The sequence below is a fragment of the Athene noctua genome, chromosome 3 (genome assembly GCF_965140245.1).
Source record: "Athene noctua chromosome 3, bAthNoc1.hap1.1, whole genome shotgun sequence".
Lineage (NCBI taxonomy): Eukaryota > Metazoa > Chordata > Aves > Strigiformes > Strigidae > Athene > Athene noctua.
The window spans coordinates 74,448,330-74,465,893 of record NC_134039.1 but is presented as its reverse complement, the minus strand read 5'-3'; the positions used below and the strand labels follow the sequence as shown (position 1 = coordinate 74,465,893).

Below are 17,564 nucleotides of genomic sequence, written 5' to 3'. Positions count from 1 at the left end.
CCAAACCAACCTACACCACCACAAGAATGCAAACAAAATTGAACACACAAAATGGTAGGAAACAGTCAAAGCAGAGCACCAAAACTTGATCCAACGCCCGTGCAAAACTGGTAAGAATTCTTTAGCGAAGGCTGGAGAAAGAGAGACTTCACCACAGTAGTGAAAATACAGAATCATTGTCAAAAAGCTCCAAGATGGTAATCACACTATTTTTTGTCACATGGAAGGTCTTCCCACCTTGTTACTGCACAAAACAAAAGAAATAGTTAATGCAAGTCTTTGAGAATAGCAGTCCAAGTTCCCATATAAGCCAGTTATTCATATACATATACTCTTATTAATAAAATATAAATCTTTTCAGTACAGCTGACTTGTAAAACCCATGGAAACTCCTGACACTGTCTGTTTGTCTATAGCTTTCTCATTACCTGGACACATGGAAAATAACTACAAGACCTGGACTTTGCTGCTGTTTATACTTCTGAAAAGCAAAAAGCTATAGATAACTTGCTATAAAATAATAGCATCGGCAGGTCTTGTAGCCATATTAAGAAATACTATCAAGGAGGACTATCAAGAAATACTACCTAGCAGAAAAACATTCTGCTGGCTAACAGATCTAGGGAAGGAAACACATCAGCATAAGGAAGGTGTTCAATTCATTAAACTTAACTGAGAAATCATTAGGCTAATTTGAGCTTGAGAATTTTAGCTTCAGCATGGTCTTCTTGTGCTAAAGGTTATAGATCAGACAGAAACACACATGCTTTAGAAATCCAGTTCTTATGGAAAAATTATATCAGCAATAAAATAGAAGAAAAAATAGCAGCCAGCAGTCCATCAGATTCAGAAGGAAGGAAACGCTGGATCATGGGGAAACGCATGAGATGCCAAAAGACCTCTGTGCAAAGCTACTCAGAAAAAAAAGTGACTACTATGAAGAAATGAGGGAATCCAAGAAAGCTACTGAACCTTGAGTTATGAATTAAACCAACCCATTCCAGTGTTGGAGATAAGATGGCATAATTAGTAGACAAGAATGAAAGGCTTTCTGGCTTTCTCCCCATGTGCTAATGTTAGTGCAGGAAGAATGAATGGCTGAAGCTCTTTCTAGGAATTCTGCATACTCTGATTTAATCATCAAACTGATATCTAATGTATATGCACAGATACAATGTCATTGTAATTTCATTATTCTTTGAGATCCACTGTCTGGCTAAAGATCTGACATTACCATATAGGACAACAATTTGAGAAACTGTCTGGATACCTTTAAGAGGTTGCTAGGCAAGTTACCATAATGCAACTTCAGTCCCTGTGCATTCAAATGGGGAACAATGATATATTCAGCCTTAACAGCTGCCTATTAAATCAGACATAGTTTGGGCCTAATTATTTCTGGTTGCAGGCCAATCCTGTCAAGTTTACAACACTACCTGTAGCTGCTACTACCACACTGATTTCTAGCTTGGTAACAACTGGCATAACAAAGCTCAAGCTGAGCAAACCATCATGGCTAGGACAGCCTGCATAGGGGAGGGCTAACACAAGAGAAAACATGGAACAGAAAACCCCCACCAGTTGGAGGCTTGTTTTCTCCAGGGGAAAACTTCCTCAAGACACAGAAAAATCACCAGGCTCCAGAGTCACGAGTTCCTTTGCAGCTCCCCAACAGGGTTGACAAGCAGATGACCAGCCAAACCAGGAGAGGCAGGGGAGCTCAAAGGACTCTGCAGTACTTTAGGCTGCACAAAAGTCTTGATCATGTTTACAGAGGCTACTGGTACAGTCTAAATATATAGCAGTTTAAGACAATAATGGTCTGTCTATATTATAAAACTAGTCAAAGCAGATAAACACATGTTCGGTTCTTCTTTCTCAAGTTATTAGCAAAAGAACAATGGTACTGCAGCCACGTGCTACATCTGTGCCTCAGTATCATATGATTTAAGTGTCATGTTAAATAATAACCAAGTTCCCACATGGTTTTGGAATATTTAAGTTCTAAAAACACTGCATCCTTGGACAGACTACTATACCTATGAAGAATCGTATGCTAAAGATACAATTTGAACCACAGTAATGGACTAGAAACTCCAAACAAAAGGCAATACCTGATGGTTGTTTGGTGCTCCAAGTCTTAAGATATGATGGCTGAACCTGACATAGCACTTCAGTTAGCACTCTGCTCAGAAAACTGGGCTCAGTTTGTGGCAGAGGTCAAAGACTTCGCCATTTCCTAAAGCCTTTACTCCAGGACCATGCTTAGCCATCTTCAATTTTTTTAAACTCTATGTCAGCCTTTAAGCAAACTGTTACCCTACAAAGAGTTTGTACAGTACAATTAAAAAAAAAAAAAAAAATCAGCTCTGGACAGATATACTTAGAACCAAGACTGGAAGTAGTAGCAGGGGTTTTTTTTTATTGGACTTAAGAGCTTTCCTTCAATGAAATGTGATTCTGGTTATAACCCAATATTGCCACAGCTCCCCCCACAAATATACCTTTAAGTGTAGTGAAGCTTTTAGCATGAGACTGCTGAGTTTAAGGTCCTGAAGTTTATACAAGCGAATAAATTCTACCTTAAATGAATATGCTTTATCAGCTACCAAGAATAGCTTTGCATGGGTGAAACTCCATTTTCTCCCTATACTCTTTCCCCATTCCATTTCAGAGATGTTTCACAGTACACTGCAGGACAGTTAATAAAACACTTCAGGAATACTGCTAAATGCAGAACCGGAACACCTACCATGTCCTGAGAAGACTTGGAATTGCCATAAACCAAGTATTTCAAAGCATGATTACTACCACTTGAGGAAGGCCAATGCAAGAGTTGATCCCCACAGAGTTAATGCAGTGCAAGTCACCTACACGTGCTTGCTTCTGAAACAGCACAGGTAATATCTTAGTTTTTCCATTTCTACAGCAGCTAGTAAAGTAGCATCTCATGAAAATTCTGTAATATAAATCAAGACTCCTGTTAACCCACAATACATTCTATTGCATATTTAGTAGAAGACATTTTAAAAGTCTGTCTGAAAATTTTAGTCTTCCTTTGTGAAAACTTCGGCCAAAAGATTCCAGTGGCCAGATCCTTGTTAAGGCTGTCAGTCACCCCCACCCAAACCAATGATGTGCAACTGTTACTGTGATAGATATGAAGAATTATGAATGTACATTCTGCTGAATCATCAGCAAAAATAATGGCAGTAAATTTTTTTTCCTTCTTCTTACTACTGGACTATCTCTAAATGCCTGCTGCAACAGCCATTGGGTTATCTGAAATTTTGAAGCATCCTGAAAACAGCTTTCAACCGTATTTCAATGTTCAGACAGTTAAAAGTTTTGCAATAGCTGTATGGGCACCAGCACATCAAATTTAAGCCTGCTTACTTCTTTGGCTGGCTTTCCCTGGTTGCTTTCACTGATCCCTTCTAAGGAGTTCAAAATGTTCCCACAGTTCGCAGACCAGAAGTTGAAAAATACTGACATAGGGAAAGCCACATTATTCTTTGCCAGAAAACTGGGGTGGTGATGGGGAATAGTTCAATCAAAGTTTTGAAGATCTTTGCGTTGAAGCTAGTAACAAGGCACAAAACGGTTATTTCTTGTTATTACAAGACTTCTTGGACAGTCGCTCTGACCTAAACTGACAGCCGGCAGCTTAACGTCAAACGAGTTGCAGTCACTAGACGAGGAAATGACTGATCCCTCAACCTTACTCTGGTTTCCCCTTCCATTTTTTCTTTTGCAAGCTAGCCCGGGTGTTTTGCGTATATCTCAACAGTTACCAGCAGCGTGGGTGCTGTTTGCTGTCCGGACAGCCCCTGAGCTTTAAGGAGCGCGTTGAGGAGGAGGCGCAGACCAGCCCCGCTGTCTCGGTGAGGCGCCGAGCCGAGCACCACGTTCACGACAAGTGCCTTTTAAACCGCTCCTGCCACCCACCAAGCTCCGGCAGCTCCCCGGGGCCCGGCAGGGAGGGCACGGGGCGAGGCGGCAGGGGACGGCGGGGAGAGGGGGCGAAGAGAGCAGGGAAGGCACCCTGAGAGGCAGGAGCACCGTGCGAGACCCCCCCGCCCCGCAATGACCGAGCTGGAGCCGCAGGCACCGGGAGAGCGCGACCCCGACCCGGCTCCTCACGGCGGGACTCCCCCCCCCCCCGGAGGGATCCCCCGCCGCGCTCACCTCCGCCAGCCCGGCCGCGCTCCCCTCACCTCCAGGCGCTGCCTCCTTCTAGCCCGGCGGCGAGTCACGCCCGACGGCGGCGGCGCACCGCCTCCCCTCCGCGCCCAAGGTGAGCGCAAGGGGTGCGGGGCGGAGGCAGCGCCCGCCAACCCCCGCCTCCTCCCCCGCCGGCCGCGGGCGCGGCTGGGACTCGTAGTCCCCCCCGCGGCCCCCGCCGGGCGCGCGCCCGCCGCGGCCTACGAGTCCCAGAATGCCGCGGGGCCGCCCGGGCGGCGCGCGTGTGCGCGGGGCAGGGGCGCGCCCCCGCCCGGCGGCGGCGGTACCGTCACCGTCACCGTTACCGTTACCGTCACCGTCACCGTCACCGTCACCTCACCCTCACCGTCACCGTTACCGTTACCGTCACCGTCACCTCACCGTCACCGACACCGTTACGTTACCGTTACCGGTGCGCGGGGCCCGCGCCCGGGCTGCGCTGGGTGTAGCGGCGGTTCACCCCCAGCCCTCCCTTTGGCATGTGTATGCGCACACTCGAAATACTTAACATAAACGCAACTTAAATATAAAAAGAGCGCTGGTGAGCCCGGGGTAGGCACGGGCTGGCAGTGATGCAATAAGGACACGGCCTGGCTGCTTCGGTTGTGCTCACGTGGGGTACGCCGCGTTGTTTGTTAAATAAACCCCAGTCGGGTGGTCCTGAAATTGCGGTGAAGAAGCCTCAGGATTTATTGCCTAAAAATTAATTTGAAAAAGCAGGCATCGGTGCGTCCTTTAAGAAATGTAGTGTGTGCACCAGGCATCTTAGACATGCCAGTCATGAAATGAATGTAAAACCAGAAATTTCTGAAGGGTTTCGTGTTGATTGCACACTTCGAGGCTTAAAATGATTTTTCTTCTTTTTTAATGAGGAGCATGTTTTTGCCAGCTCTGCTCTCTGAGAAGCACGTTGTCAGCCTGGGCCTCAGAGTGGTCGGTCTCACATATGACTGGATGTAGTTTTTTATTTCTTTAGGGATGCAAAGGATACATAGGGATCAATTTCCTTGCGAATATGCAGGAATTAGTAGTGAAATATCTTCATAGATCTCATCTTTCAGTCTTTGACTTATAAATGTTTTCCAGCATAATGATAGCTTTATCTCTTGCCCCGAAGAAGATGTTTTCCCATCTCTCAGATTCTTAGAAATTTGGTTTTGTATCTAAAAGCTGTAGGAAAAAAAAATTTTGAAGTTGTTATGCACTGAGACCATGAAAAAAATTGTAAAACTGGTGTCTACAGGCATGTATTATTTTAAAAACCTTAAAATGGTTCCTTAACCTGTTAGCCCTTTAATTTAGAGTTTAGGAGTAATTTAAGTAAAATTTAAAATAATTCAAGCTGAAATACAGTACTTTAATTTTTTTAATACTTATCCAAATTTAATTTTTTTTAAAAAATATCCAAAAATCTTTTTTTCTGAACTTGGGCATCTGTGTCTTGTATTAGAATGCAGGTGTAATTACCTTACGAAGGTGTGGCATCACCACTGATGTACTGAAATTCTGAAATGATTTATTACCGTTTAAGTATATATTGCAATAACATACCACAGGCAGACCTGTGCTGATACGCCCTTGGGCTGGGTTTGTACGTGTGGCAGGGTTTTTGGTAGCGGGGGAGGGGGGCATAGCCATGGCTCCTGTGAGAAGCTTCTTGAAGCTCCCCCGGCTCCAAGTCGGACCCACCTCTGGCCAAGGCCGAGCCGATTAGCGATGGTGGCTGCACCTCTGTGATAATGTATTTAAGAAGGGGAACCTGGGAAGAGTTGGAGTTGTGAGGAGGACACCACTGCAAACACCAAAGTCACTGGAAGGAGGAGAAGGGGGAGAGGCGTACTGGAGCAGAGCCCCCCCTGTATCCCACGGTGAGATGGCAGGGCCGACCCACCTGCCACCATGGAAGTCACTGGTGGAGCAGAGACTCGCCTGCAGCCCATGGAGGACCCCACACGGGAGCAGGCGGCTGTGCCCAAAGAAGACCGGGACTCTGTGGGAAGAAGCCCCCGCTGTTGTAGTTCAGTGCTGGGAGGACTGAAACATGCGGGGGTGACTCTTGCTGAGGCAGCATGGGAGCGGCTGTGGGAAGGGCTCATGTCAGAGAAAGTTTGTGGAGGACTGTCTCCTGTGAGAGGGGAACCATGCTGAAGTGGGTGAGAATGCAAGGAGCCCTCCCCCTGAGGAGGAAGAAGCAGCAGGAGTGACTGTAACCCCCATTCCTGCACCGCTGGGGGGAAGAGGTAGAGAGACTGGGAACAAATATGAGCTGGGTAGAAGGGAGGGAAGGAGGTAGAGGAGGTGTTTTTAAGATGTGATAAGGCTTCTCACTGTCTCACTCAGTCTGTGGTGGTGTTTTTAGTGTTTGAACTGAAGTGATGTTCTTTTTTCTTCCCCTAAGGAATCTTGTCTTTTGCCCAGACCATAATGGGTAAGTTATCCCTCCCTATTCTTATCTCATTTCTGGAGCCTTTATTTTCTCCTTCCCATTCCTGAGGGGGAAGGGGTGAGTTAGCAGCTGCGTGGTGCTCAGTTGCTCTCTGGGCTCAAACCACTACAACCCCGCACAAAGAGGAGAAAGCTGGAAACAAACATGGGAACAGCAGGTTTGCTGCTAGAAAAATCCATAAAGACACAAATCATTTCGATATGTTACAGTAAACCACACTGTGGATTATATTACACTAATTGTGTCAATGGTTGCATTTAAATACAAGCTGGTTTTAATTTCTTGTGCATATTTTTATATTTTAGCATAACCCACTGAGAAGGTTAATAGTTCTTTTTATTGCTTCTTTCCAGCGTTGTCTAAAATGGTAAAAGATGCTTCAGTTCTTCAGCTCTGTGAGGAGGGCAGGGATTAATACAATGCTGAACCCAGTAGGAACAAAATGAAAAGAGGATTTTTTTTGTCAAAACAAAAAAGGGAGGGGAAATTAATACAGAATAAACAATATAGACAATTAGAGAGACTAAAAAAGCTCCCGTGGAGGATAATTGGGGGAAATTAGTTAATGGCACACACACCACTGAAGCTGTGTGATGACAGACAGGCCAGTGTGAGCTTTGAGGGCTCATCTGGCTTGCGGAGAGTGGAGCAGCAGGAGCCATTGCTCTCCAGTAGTGTAAGGAAAGCAGGGGGGCACTGTCAAAGGCCAGTTCTATGCTCACAGCTTCTTAGAGCTCCAGTCATTGGGCTGTTTAGATCCCAAGTCCTCAAACAACCACTGATAGTGAGTATGGGTACAGGAGCTAGCTGAGGGGCTGGGGAATGTGAGGCTTCTGACTCTTCTGGTTGTCTCATTGGCATGGACATCCCAAATTAGCAAACTGGGTCAGATGGGCTCCATGGACTGGGTCGCTCCTAGCTGCTCCCTAACTACACAGAGTTCCAATAATGAGACAACTTCCTAAGTCAGAAAAAGCCCTGTATATATTTGACCATGGAGTCTTACGTAGGTCCTAGGACGGGTCAAACCAGCTGAATTAGTAAAGTTGAGGTGGACATTTCCAAATTGCAGTGAAATGCATTTAGATGCACAGGGATTTCCCCACTGATTTCAGTGGCAGTTGGCTTGGTTCTTGAAGTGCTCCTGTTAATTAGTTGCTGCCCACATCTTATACAGATACATTAGTCATGTCAAACTTTGTTATTGTCCACAATAACACAATTATACTAGCAGAGGCCCAAACATTAGGACATTTTCCTTTTTACCATGCAGAGTTTCTTTAAAGTAGCTGAACTCAAGTCCCTCAAGAGAAGTCTGATATGAAATGAGCTAAGTTGAATGTCCAGTCATGAATATAAACCAGTTGAAAGGCTTTGCACATGCTGTTTCTAGCACATTTGGAGCAATTATGGTATCAGCAGAAGGCTGGAATGTATGTGCACAGTCAGTGTGTAGGGAAAGAGGGACCTGGGTCTATCAGCCAGCTCTTCAGGTATCAGCAATAGCATCCTAATGCAGAAGCAGCCCGGAAACCTGTGACTGCCCAGAACCTCCCAGAGTCCTGCCTTTGGCCCAGAGGCAATCAGGGAAGCAGCTGAGCCCTCTGAAATAGCTCCTTTGCCACTAACTTCCACAGATACCCCCCTGAGCAGCACAGCTCAAAAGCACAACCACATCCTTTTATTTTTTCCTAAAGAAGATTAACAAACTTGTTTTCTTTCAAAAGAAATACAGATTCAGCATTTAACAGCATCCTCCACCACAATATTCCTCCGTTCCTGGAATACCATTTTTACTGGGCCCCTTCTTGCTGGGTACCATCTCAAACTCCCCCCATCAGGCACTGTGGTAATTAGCTATGTACAGGCCTAAGTCCTTAGGCTTGATGCCAGGTTGGTCTTTTCAGCTGAACCAAGAAGAACATGGGAAAGAAAAAAACAACAGTCATAAACCATCAGTAACACAAGAGACCACTAGGCACTTTGTCCACGTCACCCATATGACTTTTGCAGCCTCAGACCTCATGATTGTTTCTTCTAGCAGCAGATCCACCACCTGCGGCTGGTGGGTGCTCTGTCCGCTCCTTCCCGGGAGATGTGCCGCAGTCGGTCGTGTGGTCTCAGCTGCTCCAGATTGCGAACAGTCCTTGAAGAGCTCTTTAGGGCCACACTTAAGGTAGGCAAGCCCTTTTGCTGATGCTGATCTCATTTGGGTTTGAGGCTCCCTCACCAGCTGAGGATTAAGGTAGCTCCCCTCTACAGCCAGCTTGTTCCTGTTACTCCATTGTTGAGGCATTTTTAGTCAAGCCTTGCTACAGAGCTGAACTGAGTGGGGTTTATCTGCTGTACCTTGCTGCTTGCGCAGCGTCATTCCTGCATCCATCAGCAGGGGTCACAGGGCCCCACACCAGCTTCCTGCTTGGATAATAACCAAACCCCATTCCCCACTGATGGGTAAATGATGAGGTGATGCTGTGGCAACATTTCCACCCAGTGACATTTGCCCTGAAGGGTTAGCAAGTAAATAAAACATAGATCCATGTTTATGGCTGTTGTCCTGTCTCTTTCCAAGTGTTTTCCTTTCTAGACTAAACAAACTAACTCTCTCTACTTAGAAGTTCATGGTTTCAAGGGTCTTGTTTCTGCTGCTGTACTCTGCAATCTCTCCAACTTGTTTACATTACTTGTATTTACATTACTTGTATTTAAGTGAAGGGCTCAACAGCTGACAACTGCTATCTACTTTACCAGCACTGGCAACCGTATGGATATTTACTGTGTTTTACCATAAATGCTTCTACTGATACAGTGAAAGATGGCATTTTTTAAACGCCTTTAAGCTGTTGATTCTCCCCCTATAGTTTTGCTGCCTAGCAAGGTGTTTACCCACTTTGTGTGACAGTACCTTGCTCTTTGGCAATGTTTTGTCCTTGGATGTGTTTGCTATGTTATTTCATTTCTATGTATTTCTCTAAATTGTCAAGTTCATACCGAGTCTGATTCGGTCCTTCAAAATACTTGTGCTCTGCCCATTTCCTCCCATTAAGGTAGTGTTGTCACTTTTGGATGAAGCAAGCTCAAAAGAAGAACATTTAGGCAAAATTATGCAATCTCCATGTTTTGGTTACTCCAGGAATTCCAGCAGGTCTGAGCTTCATCTTCCTGTATTTTTATTTAATTTCTCCTATGTTCTCCTTATTCTACTGAAACATGGGTTAGTGAGCTGATGGGAGAAATGAGGAAGACTATAAGGCATACTAAAAGTATTAATTTTTATAGTTAGCCTGCCAAAGTTTTATACCAGTAAATAAGCTTATTAGTACATTTTATAGCAGTGTCACTGTTTTATTGCCATTGATTATGCGCTATGTCACCCTTGCTATTTTAACAACTATATAATGTCAGATGACTCATTGTTTTCAGTCATATGGGAGGAAAAATAAAACAGCACATATGCTGAACGTGCCATATGTGCATGCTACCTTGTACGCTGTAGGAATGGAAAAAAATGAAGGACTTCCTAGAATCTGGAAAGGGCAGATGGCAAGGTCACTTGGAAATCTACCAGAGAGGATGATTTTCTTGAGAAAAGCCTCTGCACAGTTTGTAGTAAGTTCTGGAGAAATGCTTCATGGGATTCCTCAGTAGTCATGATTACCTATGTTACTCAAAGCAAATGAATACAATTGGGAAAAGCAGCTTCTCTGGTTATGCTGGTCTCTTACCTGGAAAAAGAAGTCAGATTAAGTGCCTCATTGTATCTAAAGTCTTTAAAATAAATGAATTCCCTAGCAACACATTAGCTGCACATCCAGTTCAGATTGAAATATCATCCATCTATTGACATATTAGGGCAAATAAAATTATCTTTAAAAATAGGAGCATTTATATCTTGTTTGTTCAATGGGCGAAACTTTTATTACAATATTTTAGATCTCTTGCCCAAACATTAAGCTATTATATTCTTTAATAACCTCATTCTTTTTCTTCCTGCTCTTTCTCTGAATAGATCCTTTATCTTGTTTCAAGCTTTGGTTCTCCAGAACAGTATGGTGAGTTTGCAGCTGCAGGAGGCTGGGCTGTTGCAGTAAGTTTCCAGGTCTGTTGCGTAATTTTGACCAAGCCAAGGTTTTGACTAGTTGGTCAGTGAATGACCTCCTTTTATCCTGCACTGCTCAGGTACCTTTGATTAAAAAGCTCTTAAAAATTAAACACATCTTAGGTGGCTGAGGATGGATGTGTAACAAACACCATTCTGGTTCAGACTGGTACAGTGCCAGAAGCAGAGGTACATGATGTAAAAGCATAGCAAGTATATATGATAATTCTCTCTGATGAGGAGCAGCTGAGGAAACTGGGGTTGTTTAGCCTGGAGAAACAGACCCTCAGGGGAGACCTTATCGCTCGCTACAACTACCTGAAAGGAGGTTGTAGCAAGATGTGTGGTGGTCTCTTTTCCCAAGTAACAAGTGATAGGACAAGAGGAAATGGCCTCAAGTTATGCCAGGGGAGGTTTAGATTGGATATTAGGAAAAATTTCTTCACTGAAAGGATTGTCAAGCATGGAACAGGCTGCCCAGAGAAGTGGTTGACACCATCCCTGGAGGTGTTTAAAAGATGTGTAGATGTGGTGCTTAGGGACATGGCTTAGGGGTGGACTTGCCAGCGTTAGGTTTAAGGTGGGACTTGATGATCTTAAGGGTCTTTTCCAGTCTAAATGATTCTGTGATTCTAAGAACTAACAAATTCATCTGTTTTGAACCAGGTTCCTTATGTGCTACACAGTAGTCCTCAGAGCTTGCAAACCCCAATTTGCACATTGAATATTGGGTTTGCAGATAAAGTCAAGTGAGAATGTGCATTGGTCCATGGTCCTGTTTCATTCCTTGCACCAGGACCTGTTCCAACGATGATATTATGCCCACAGGTGGGACTGGGAAGACCTCTTGGTTTGTGTTACTTGCTAAGTGCTGTTAAGTGTGATGTACTAAATATTAGAAAATACCATTGATATTTGTGTTAGAATCTAGGTATTTAGTGAAAGAATTTGGTTTATGATTTCACATAAAGCCTTCATGACTTGAAAAGTCTAACATCAGAATCCTTTGTTGACATTTTTATTGAAGCATGGATCTTTAGCTTGGTTCACCATAAAGTGAAGCATTTTATTTATGATAATGGACAGTTTAGGGCTATAGGGGCATTATAACGTTGCTGGTGTAGATACAACTTTATCAGAAGATACAAACATGACCCGCAATAGAAACAAACACCAAAGAGAACACGATGAAACATTCACTGTTTACAAATCACTTCATTACTACAGACACCAAATGGCAGTTACTGTAAGTAAATCAGTTGCAGAGAACTGACTACATTTAGACAGGGAACTGGGAACTTCTTTATGGGGCTTTATCCACAACTCCTTAGTAGAAAAAGGTTTAATGTCAAGCATTCTTTTTTTTATCCACAAAACAATGCTAACCAACAGACATATCAAAGAATAAGACCAAAGGATATCAATGCCTTTACAACTACTTTTGCAATTATCTTCTTGATTAGGTACTTTGATTTTTTTAATACATTTTGTCAGAAGGTAAATAGCCCAAAAATCAGCAGCAAAAATATTACAACAACAAAACAAGTAAATACAGTGCCAATGTGTCATGTTGTAGAGGAGAATACAAAGAGGACAAACAACGATAACTTAATCATATAAAATGACACAGCTGAAATACAGTGCACTTAAATACCTATGTGACAAAAAATGTTAAATTCTGTACTTAGTATGTAGGTTTTTTTAAACATAAAATCTGAAAAGTCTTTGTGCTTAAACTTTTTTCATGTTAAACAGAATTAGTTGCTTACTTCCAATACTGCCACTGTAACTGATATTACAACAGATCACAATTTTCACAGACACATCAACATTAAAACATTTACCTATGAGAAAATAAGTCACTTCTCATTAGTTCACAGTGCGAAAAAGTGGTGTACACTCTGTCTTGAGAAAGGCTTTCATTATTCATCAAGCCAGTTGCAGAAAAGTCCTGATACCAGATGCAGTGCTAGATTTAAAGAATGGAAAGCAACACATCACATGTTGGGAGGAAAAAATATAAATTTCTCGTTTCTTCATGGATATCGTCTAAGTGACCTTCGTCTTCTGTTGTAGAAATGCCTGAGCCCATGTTGCCGTGAAAAATTCATCATGTAATTTTGTTTGCGAGTGCTGTTAAAATCAAAGGGTGGAGGAAGAGAAGCATGTCAGTTTCTTTTATATGTACTTTAAATTATTCTGGAGCAGTGAGCTAGTGGGACAGATTCTTCTTTGTCCTTGCATGACCTTTCAGACCTGTGTAAAGCTGTGACGTGCACGCTTTGTACAACAGCAAGGTACAAGGCCATTGAGAATCTGTCCCACTTTACATTTATTTACAATTCATGATCTTAGGGAAAGGTTAAGATCTTTCAGCTAATGAAAACTTGTGCTGCCTAGGGCCAGATTCACTAAAGCGGTATGCACATCATACCCTCTCAATACAGGGCATTTCTCTACAGTGGCTTTATACTTCAGTTATCCTTCTGGCTTCAGTCATTAACTGCTTTATCTTGAGAACAAGAAAAGCTTTACTCCATTTCATTATCTGCCACTTTTACCATATAGGAAGTGAAGTGCAACAGTTTTATGCAGACAATGCAGACTATACACTCCCATGCAACACTGAAGAAAAGTCTGGGAAATAAGAAATACAATCATCACATCTGGGAGGAGATCAGGCAAGAGACAGCCTGACTACAGCCTAATTGTAGAAAGGACACTTGTTCAGAAGACCCACCTGGAGGACAAGACTCATCCTATGCAACAAAGATTTCTACTTCTCCCACTGAGGGAAGAAAGAACCATGAGAGGGCAGTGGTGGACAAGACAGCTGTCTCAGACTTTAGTACCTGAAACCCATCTAACTCCTAAGGGCTGGATCCCACTTTCAGTTTCCAAATTTCAGCAGATTTGGAAATGGAGCTGTGACATATGTGGTGCATCCTTGTCAGCCTACTTATGGCCTATACAGACTTGCATACACCTTGGAGAGAACTGCTTGTGCAGCACCACAGACCCCTTACTGCCTCTGCTGTGTCAGGGGACTGCAGAACACCCACAGTGCTCCGTCTGGTTGTACATTGGTCTGTTTACATACATATCCAAGCCTCTAGTGCAATGCACACAAATACAGGTCTACATAGATCTACAGCCAGACTGCGCTCGGAATTACATGGGAATTAAAAGGTTTGTGTATTCTGAAGTTCCAGTAAAGGATGTCTCTCCTCTTAGATCTACAACTTGCAGTACACTTCACCAGAGTAATGTTTAAAGCAGCTGAGATGTTGCTATAAGAGAGACAGTGACTTATACTCTGCACTGTAGAGTCCTAGGGCATGGGAAAGATCTTCTGATTGGAGAACTACTTTTAAAAATAAAAATAGTATCGCATACTGCTTCCAGATTCTAGTTTTTAGAGCCACCTGACCTCCTTTCTCCACATGGAAAAATGGCATACAGGATACTCCCATTGATGCAGTCAGATGATGCAGTTTCTTTAAAAGATCAGAGCACAGCATTAACCATGCAGACACCATGGACAAGTTCAACAAGCGTAAAGAGGAACTGCTGGTAACTGCGACACCAAATTTTCTTTTGGTTTCAGGGGAAAGAAGCTGCAAAATCATAGTGAATCTGTGCAGTTCTGGGCTAATTTCTGACTCCCTCTCCTAATCCTCCATGCCTACTTAGGTTCTTCTGCTTTCTAGCTTCATCTTGCAGTGGGAGAAGGATGCCTGACTTAAGCATCTCTACTCCAAGGGACTGGATATTACCAGGACCTTCCAAACCAAGAAGTCTATCAGATTTTAAAGGTGATCTGTGAAGTAGAGGCCTGCAGTAGACATTACTCTCAAATCTCCCATTTGTGTGTGCAAGGCAGGTTTTCACTTGTGAGTTTTCTCTGTGAGTAAGAAGTATATACTCATACTGTAATCAGTCATACTTCCCTCTGTAGTGCATAAGCTTAGTTTTAGTGAATGTGGCCCTTAGGAAAAAGGAATAATTGCATGCTTTGCAAAATACATATAGTCCTCCATAGGCAACAATAGCTTTTGCTGTAGTATGCTAATTTAATCTAAAAAAACCTGTATAACAAAGTTATACACTTTTCAACAGCTAATCTAGAACATGATTGACTAAATTAAAGAAAAGCAGTTGTGTCAAAATCTAGATTATAAACCCCTAATCAATTCCAAGTCACTTCCTGACTGGTTTTCCAAGGCTTCAAGATTTTTTTTTTGGTTTGTTTTGCCACTGCTATGTTCATGCAAGAATGAAACAAAGTCCAGTTCTCGGTGACAATGAAAGCAAACGGTCTAGACTTGGTACAGCTTTTGGCACTCTAAGGCAGAGCTCTAGAGTATTTGGCAATTGAGAGAGGGGTTCATGTTTGAGGTTGACTTGTCCTGACTTTCACCTGACTTCTTCAAGTGAAAAAGAAAGATCTGTGCTGATTTGTAAGAATTTTGTGTGAGAGAGTGACAGTGGTGAGTTTATATAGTTTTAATGCCACTTGGTAGCTCAAGTGCAAAGAAGCTTTGAAGATCAGTCTTTATTCTGGTGCTGTAGTCATCTCAGTGGAATATCACCCTCACTCCAGTGCTGAGTGCCTCACTGAGGAAGGCAGGAGGGAAATCATGACCCTGAACCCACTTCTGAAAGTGGCTGCCATTGGTCACAAGGCTTGAAGGAGGTCTTAATCTTGCTTCCCTTTAATTTCCATTGCCTGTGAAGTGGGTGATTCTTTAGACACAGGGCCTTCAAGGTGACATCCTGCCTCTCAGGAGAGCATCCTAACCGTGAAGTGAGGATGGAGCACCTATCTGCTGGGAGAAGGCTACTTTGCAGCCAAAATACAGTAGAGAAGGTCCTGGGAGAAAACACAGCCCAACTTTGTGGGGCATTGCTCTTGGTACATGGCACCAAACAGAGCCTGTCGATGTGTTTGGCTGAAAAAATTGCCATTTCTGGACCTGGTTAAGTTTAGGACTGAGCTTGGCTGTGAGACCCTCAGCTTGGGCAAGACTTGGACAGCAGGTGTACATGCTGAGCTACAGTCTTTAGCCCAGGGACCTTTGTGTTCCCCCATCTCCCTCTTGCCTTTGGTCTGCTCACATTCAGCCACAGCTCAGCAGAGATTTTCAGGACTCTTTTTGGACACTGCTATGTGCACCTGCCCTCTGTTTCACTTCAGTGCCTAACCCTTTTGTATCTGGACTTAAAGTTATGATGAAGATGTTTAAAACAATGAACAAAGAAAAAAAACAACAAAAAGAAAGAATTGAAAAAAGCAACAAAGAAAGGGTTACCTAATAACTTAAAAGAGATTTACTTATTTTTTATGTATATCATTCTGTTCTGTTATTTTATAAGATGATCAAGAAGTTACAAAGAAACATATCTTTATGTCTTACACTGAATACCAGAGCAGTAAAGTGTGTGAAAAATGAGAGAAATCTAAATTCTCAAGAACTAAATGGTTATTTTCTTCACTTGCACTGACATGGTTCAAACTTGTCCTCACCAGTGTCTATGATAGACTTTCCAACTACTAGTTGGATGCCACATAAAAACTGTATGCTTGCTATAGAAAACAGCATGATTTTCACTCTTGCTACAGGTAAATATGTGTACCCTATGTATTATAGCATCATATCGTATTGTATAATATGTATAGTCTGGTATGCATAAAGTCAGAGCAGGTCTACATTTATTTCTCTGAATTAATTTTATATATTGGTAGAAGGCAAGCACTGTATAAGAGAGATCAATAGCGCTTTATAGATCACGATAAGAATTATGTAATATAATTTGCAGGAATAGTTAGGCATTTCTTGCATTTGGTGGATTTAAGAATGCTTTCAATACTATTAATAACAAATTTAATTTCTATTTTCATAGCCTGATAGAAGGATTTACCGTAATTTTGCAGTTGTTTTGTTGTTTGGTGTACCCAAAGTATGCCAGGCAGCATCAAACTATATTATGAATAGACACCCCTTCCATAATGGAGGGTGTGGAGGGAATTTTTGTCTGGATTATCAGTGGCAACGTGAAGGCTGCTTTGCAAGTGTGCAATGAACAGGTCAGCATCTCCTGAGCCTTCTGCCTTTTCTGTGCATTCACTGAACCATCAGTAAATCAGAAAAGTACAGATCCAAAATAGTTATCTGTATATTGCTTATGGAGCAAGCAGCAAAAAAGCAATTAATAGGAGCAACTACTGTGTAATTTGTTCAACAGTTTTGAGTGCATTATTAAAAAATAAATAGAAGATAATAGTCCAATTTGTGTAGGAAACCCTAAATAACGTTCCAGTGAAGTCACTGGAGTTATACTAGTTAGATGAAAACAATATGCAGACAATACAGAAGAACAAAATTCTGTCTAGGGCATGTTCAATAAATACCTACAGTGAAGCAATTTATGCAAAGGAGTCACTCCGGGTCTTTAGTCTTTAATAAAGCATTCTGGTTATTACACGCTTCCTAAAGCACAGTTTGAACTACAAGTCTGCAGTTTAAAATTTATGAAAATAGAACATAGCTAAATGGAATGAAAATATGCAGTAAAAAAACCAGTAATACTAATATCGTTCATTTTTTCCATGGTTTTAATTGACAGGACACAGTAGGAACCAAATAGAAACAATAATATTTGGATAACAAAATGAACATGAACAAAGCCTTAGGAAACAGCAAAGGCATGCCTCTCAGGACTAGGCTTGGGGCAAATTCTGAGGGTGAATTACAAATGCTTTTTTGGAAGGTACTATAATAAGAAAAGTGATGT

General features: G+C 42.4%; 2 protein-coding genes across 4 annotated transcripts in view; both read right to left on the bottom strand.

The window, feature by feature from the left end:
* The window catches only part of SLC26A5 (solute carrier family 26 member 5), a 39,502-nt gene extending 35,179 nt beyond the window's left edge, over positions 1 to 4,323 (bottom strand). Inside the window, exon 1 of one of the 2 annotated variants that reach the window (XM_074903372.1) lies at positions 4,218 to 4,323. The gene's annotated coding sequence lies outside the window, so the exon portion shown is untranslated. Of the gene's footprint in view, positions 1 to 4,188 lie in introns of both variants that reach the window. The other variant, XM_074903371.1, reaches the window with a different exon arrangement.
* Positions 4,324 to 11,773: 7,450 nt separating this feature from the next.
* Positions 11,774 to 17,564, bottom strand: part of RELN (reelin) — a 295,831-nt gene continuing 290,040 nt past the window's right edge. For both annotated transcript variants that reach the window (XM_074903370.1, XM_074903369.1), the window contains one exon: positions 11,774 to 12,902. In XM_074903370.1, the coding sequence (XP_074759471.1) occupies positions 12,806 to 12,902 (97 nt within the window). In that variant the 3' untranslated portion in view covers positions 11,774 to 12,805. The remainder of the gene's footprint in view (positions 12,903 to 17,564) is intronic.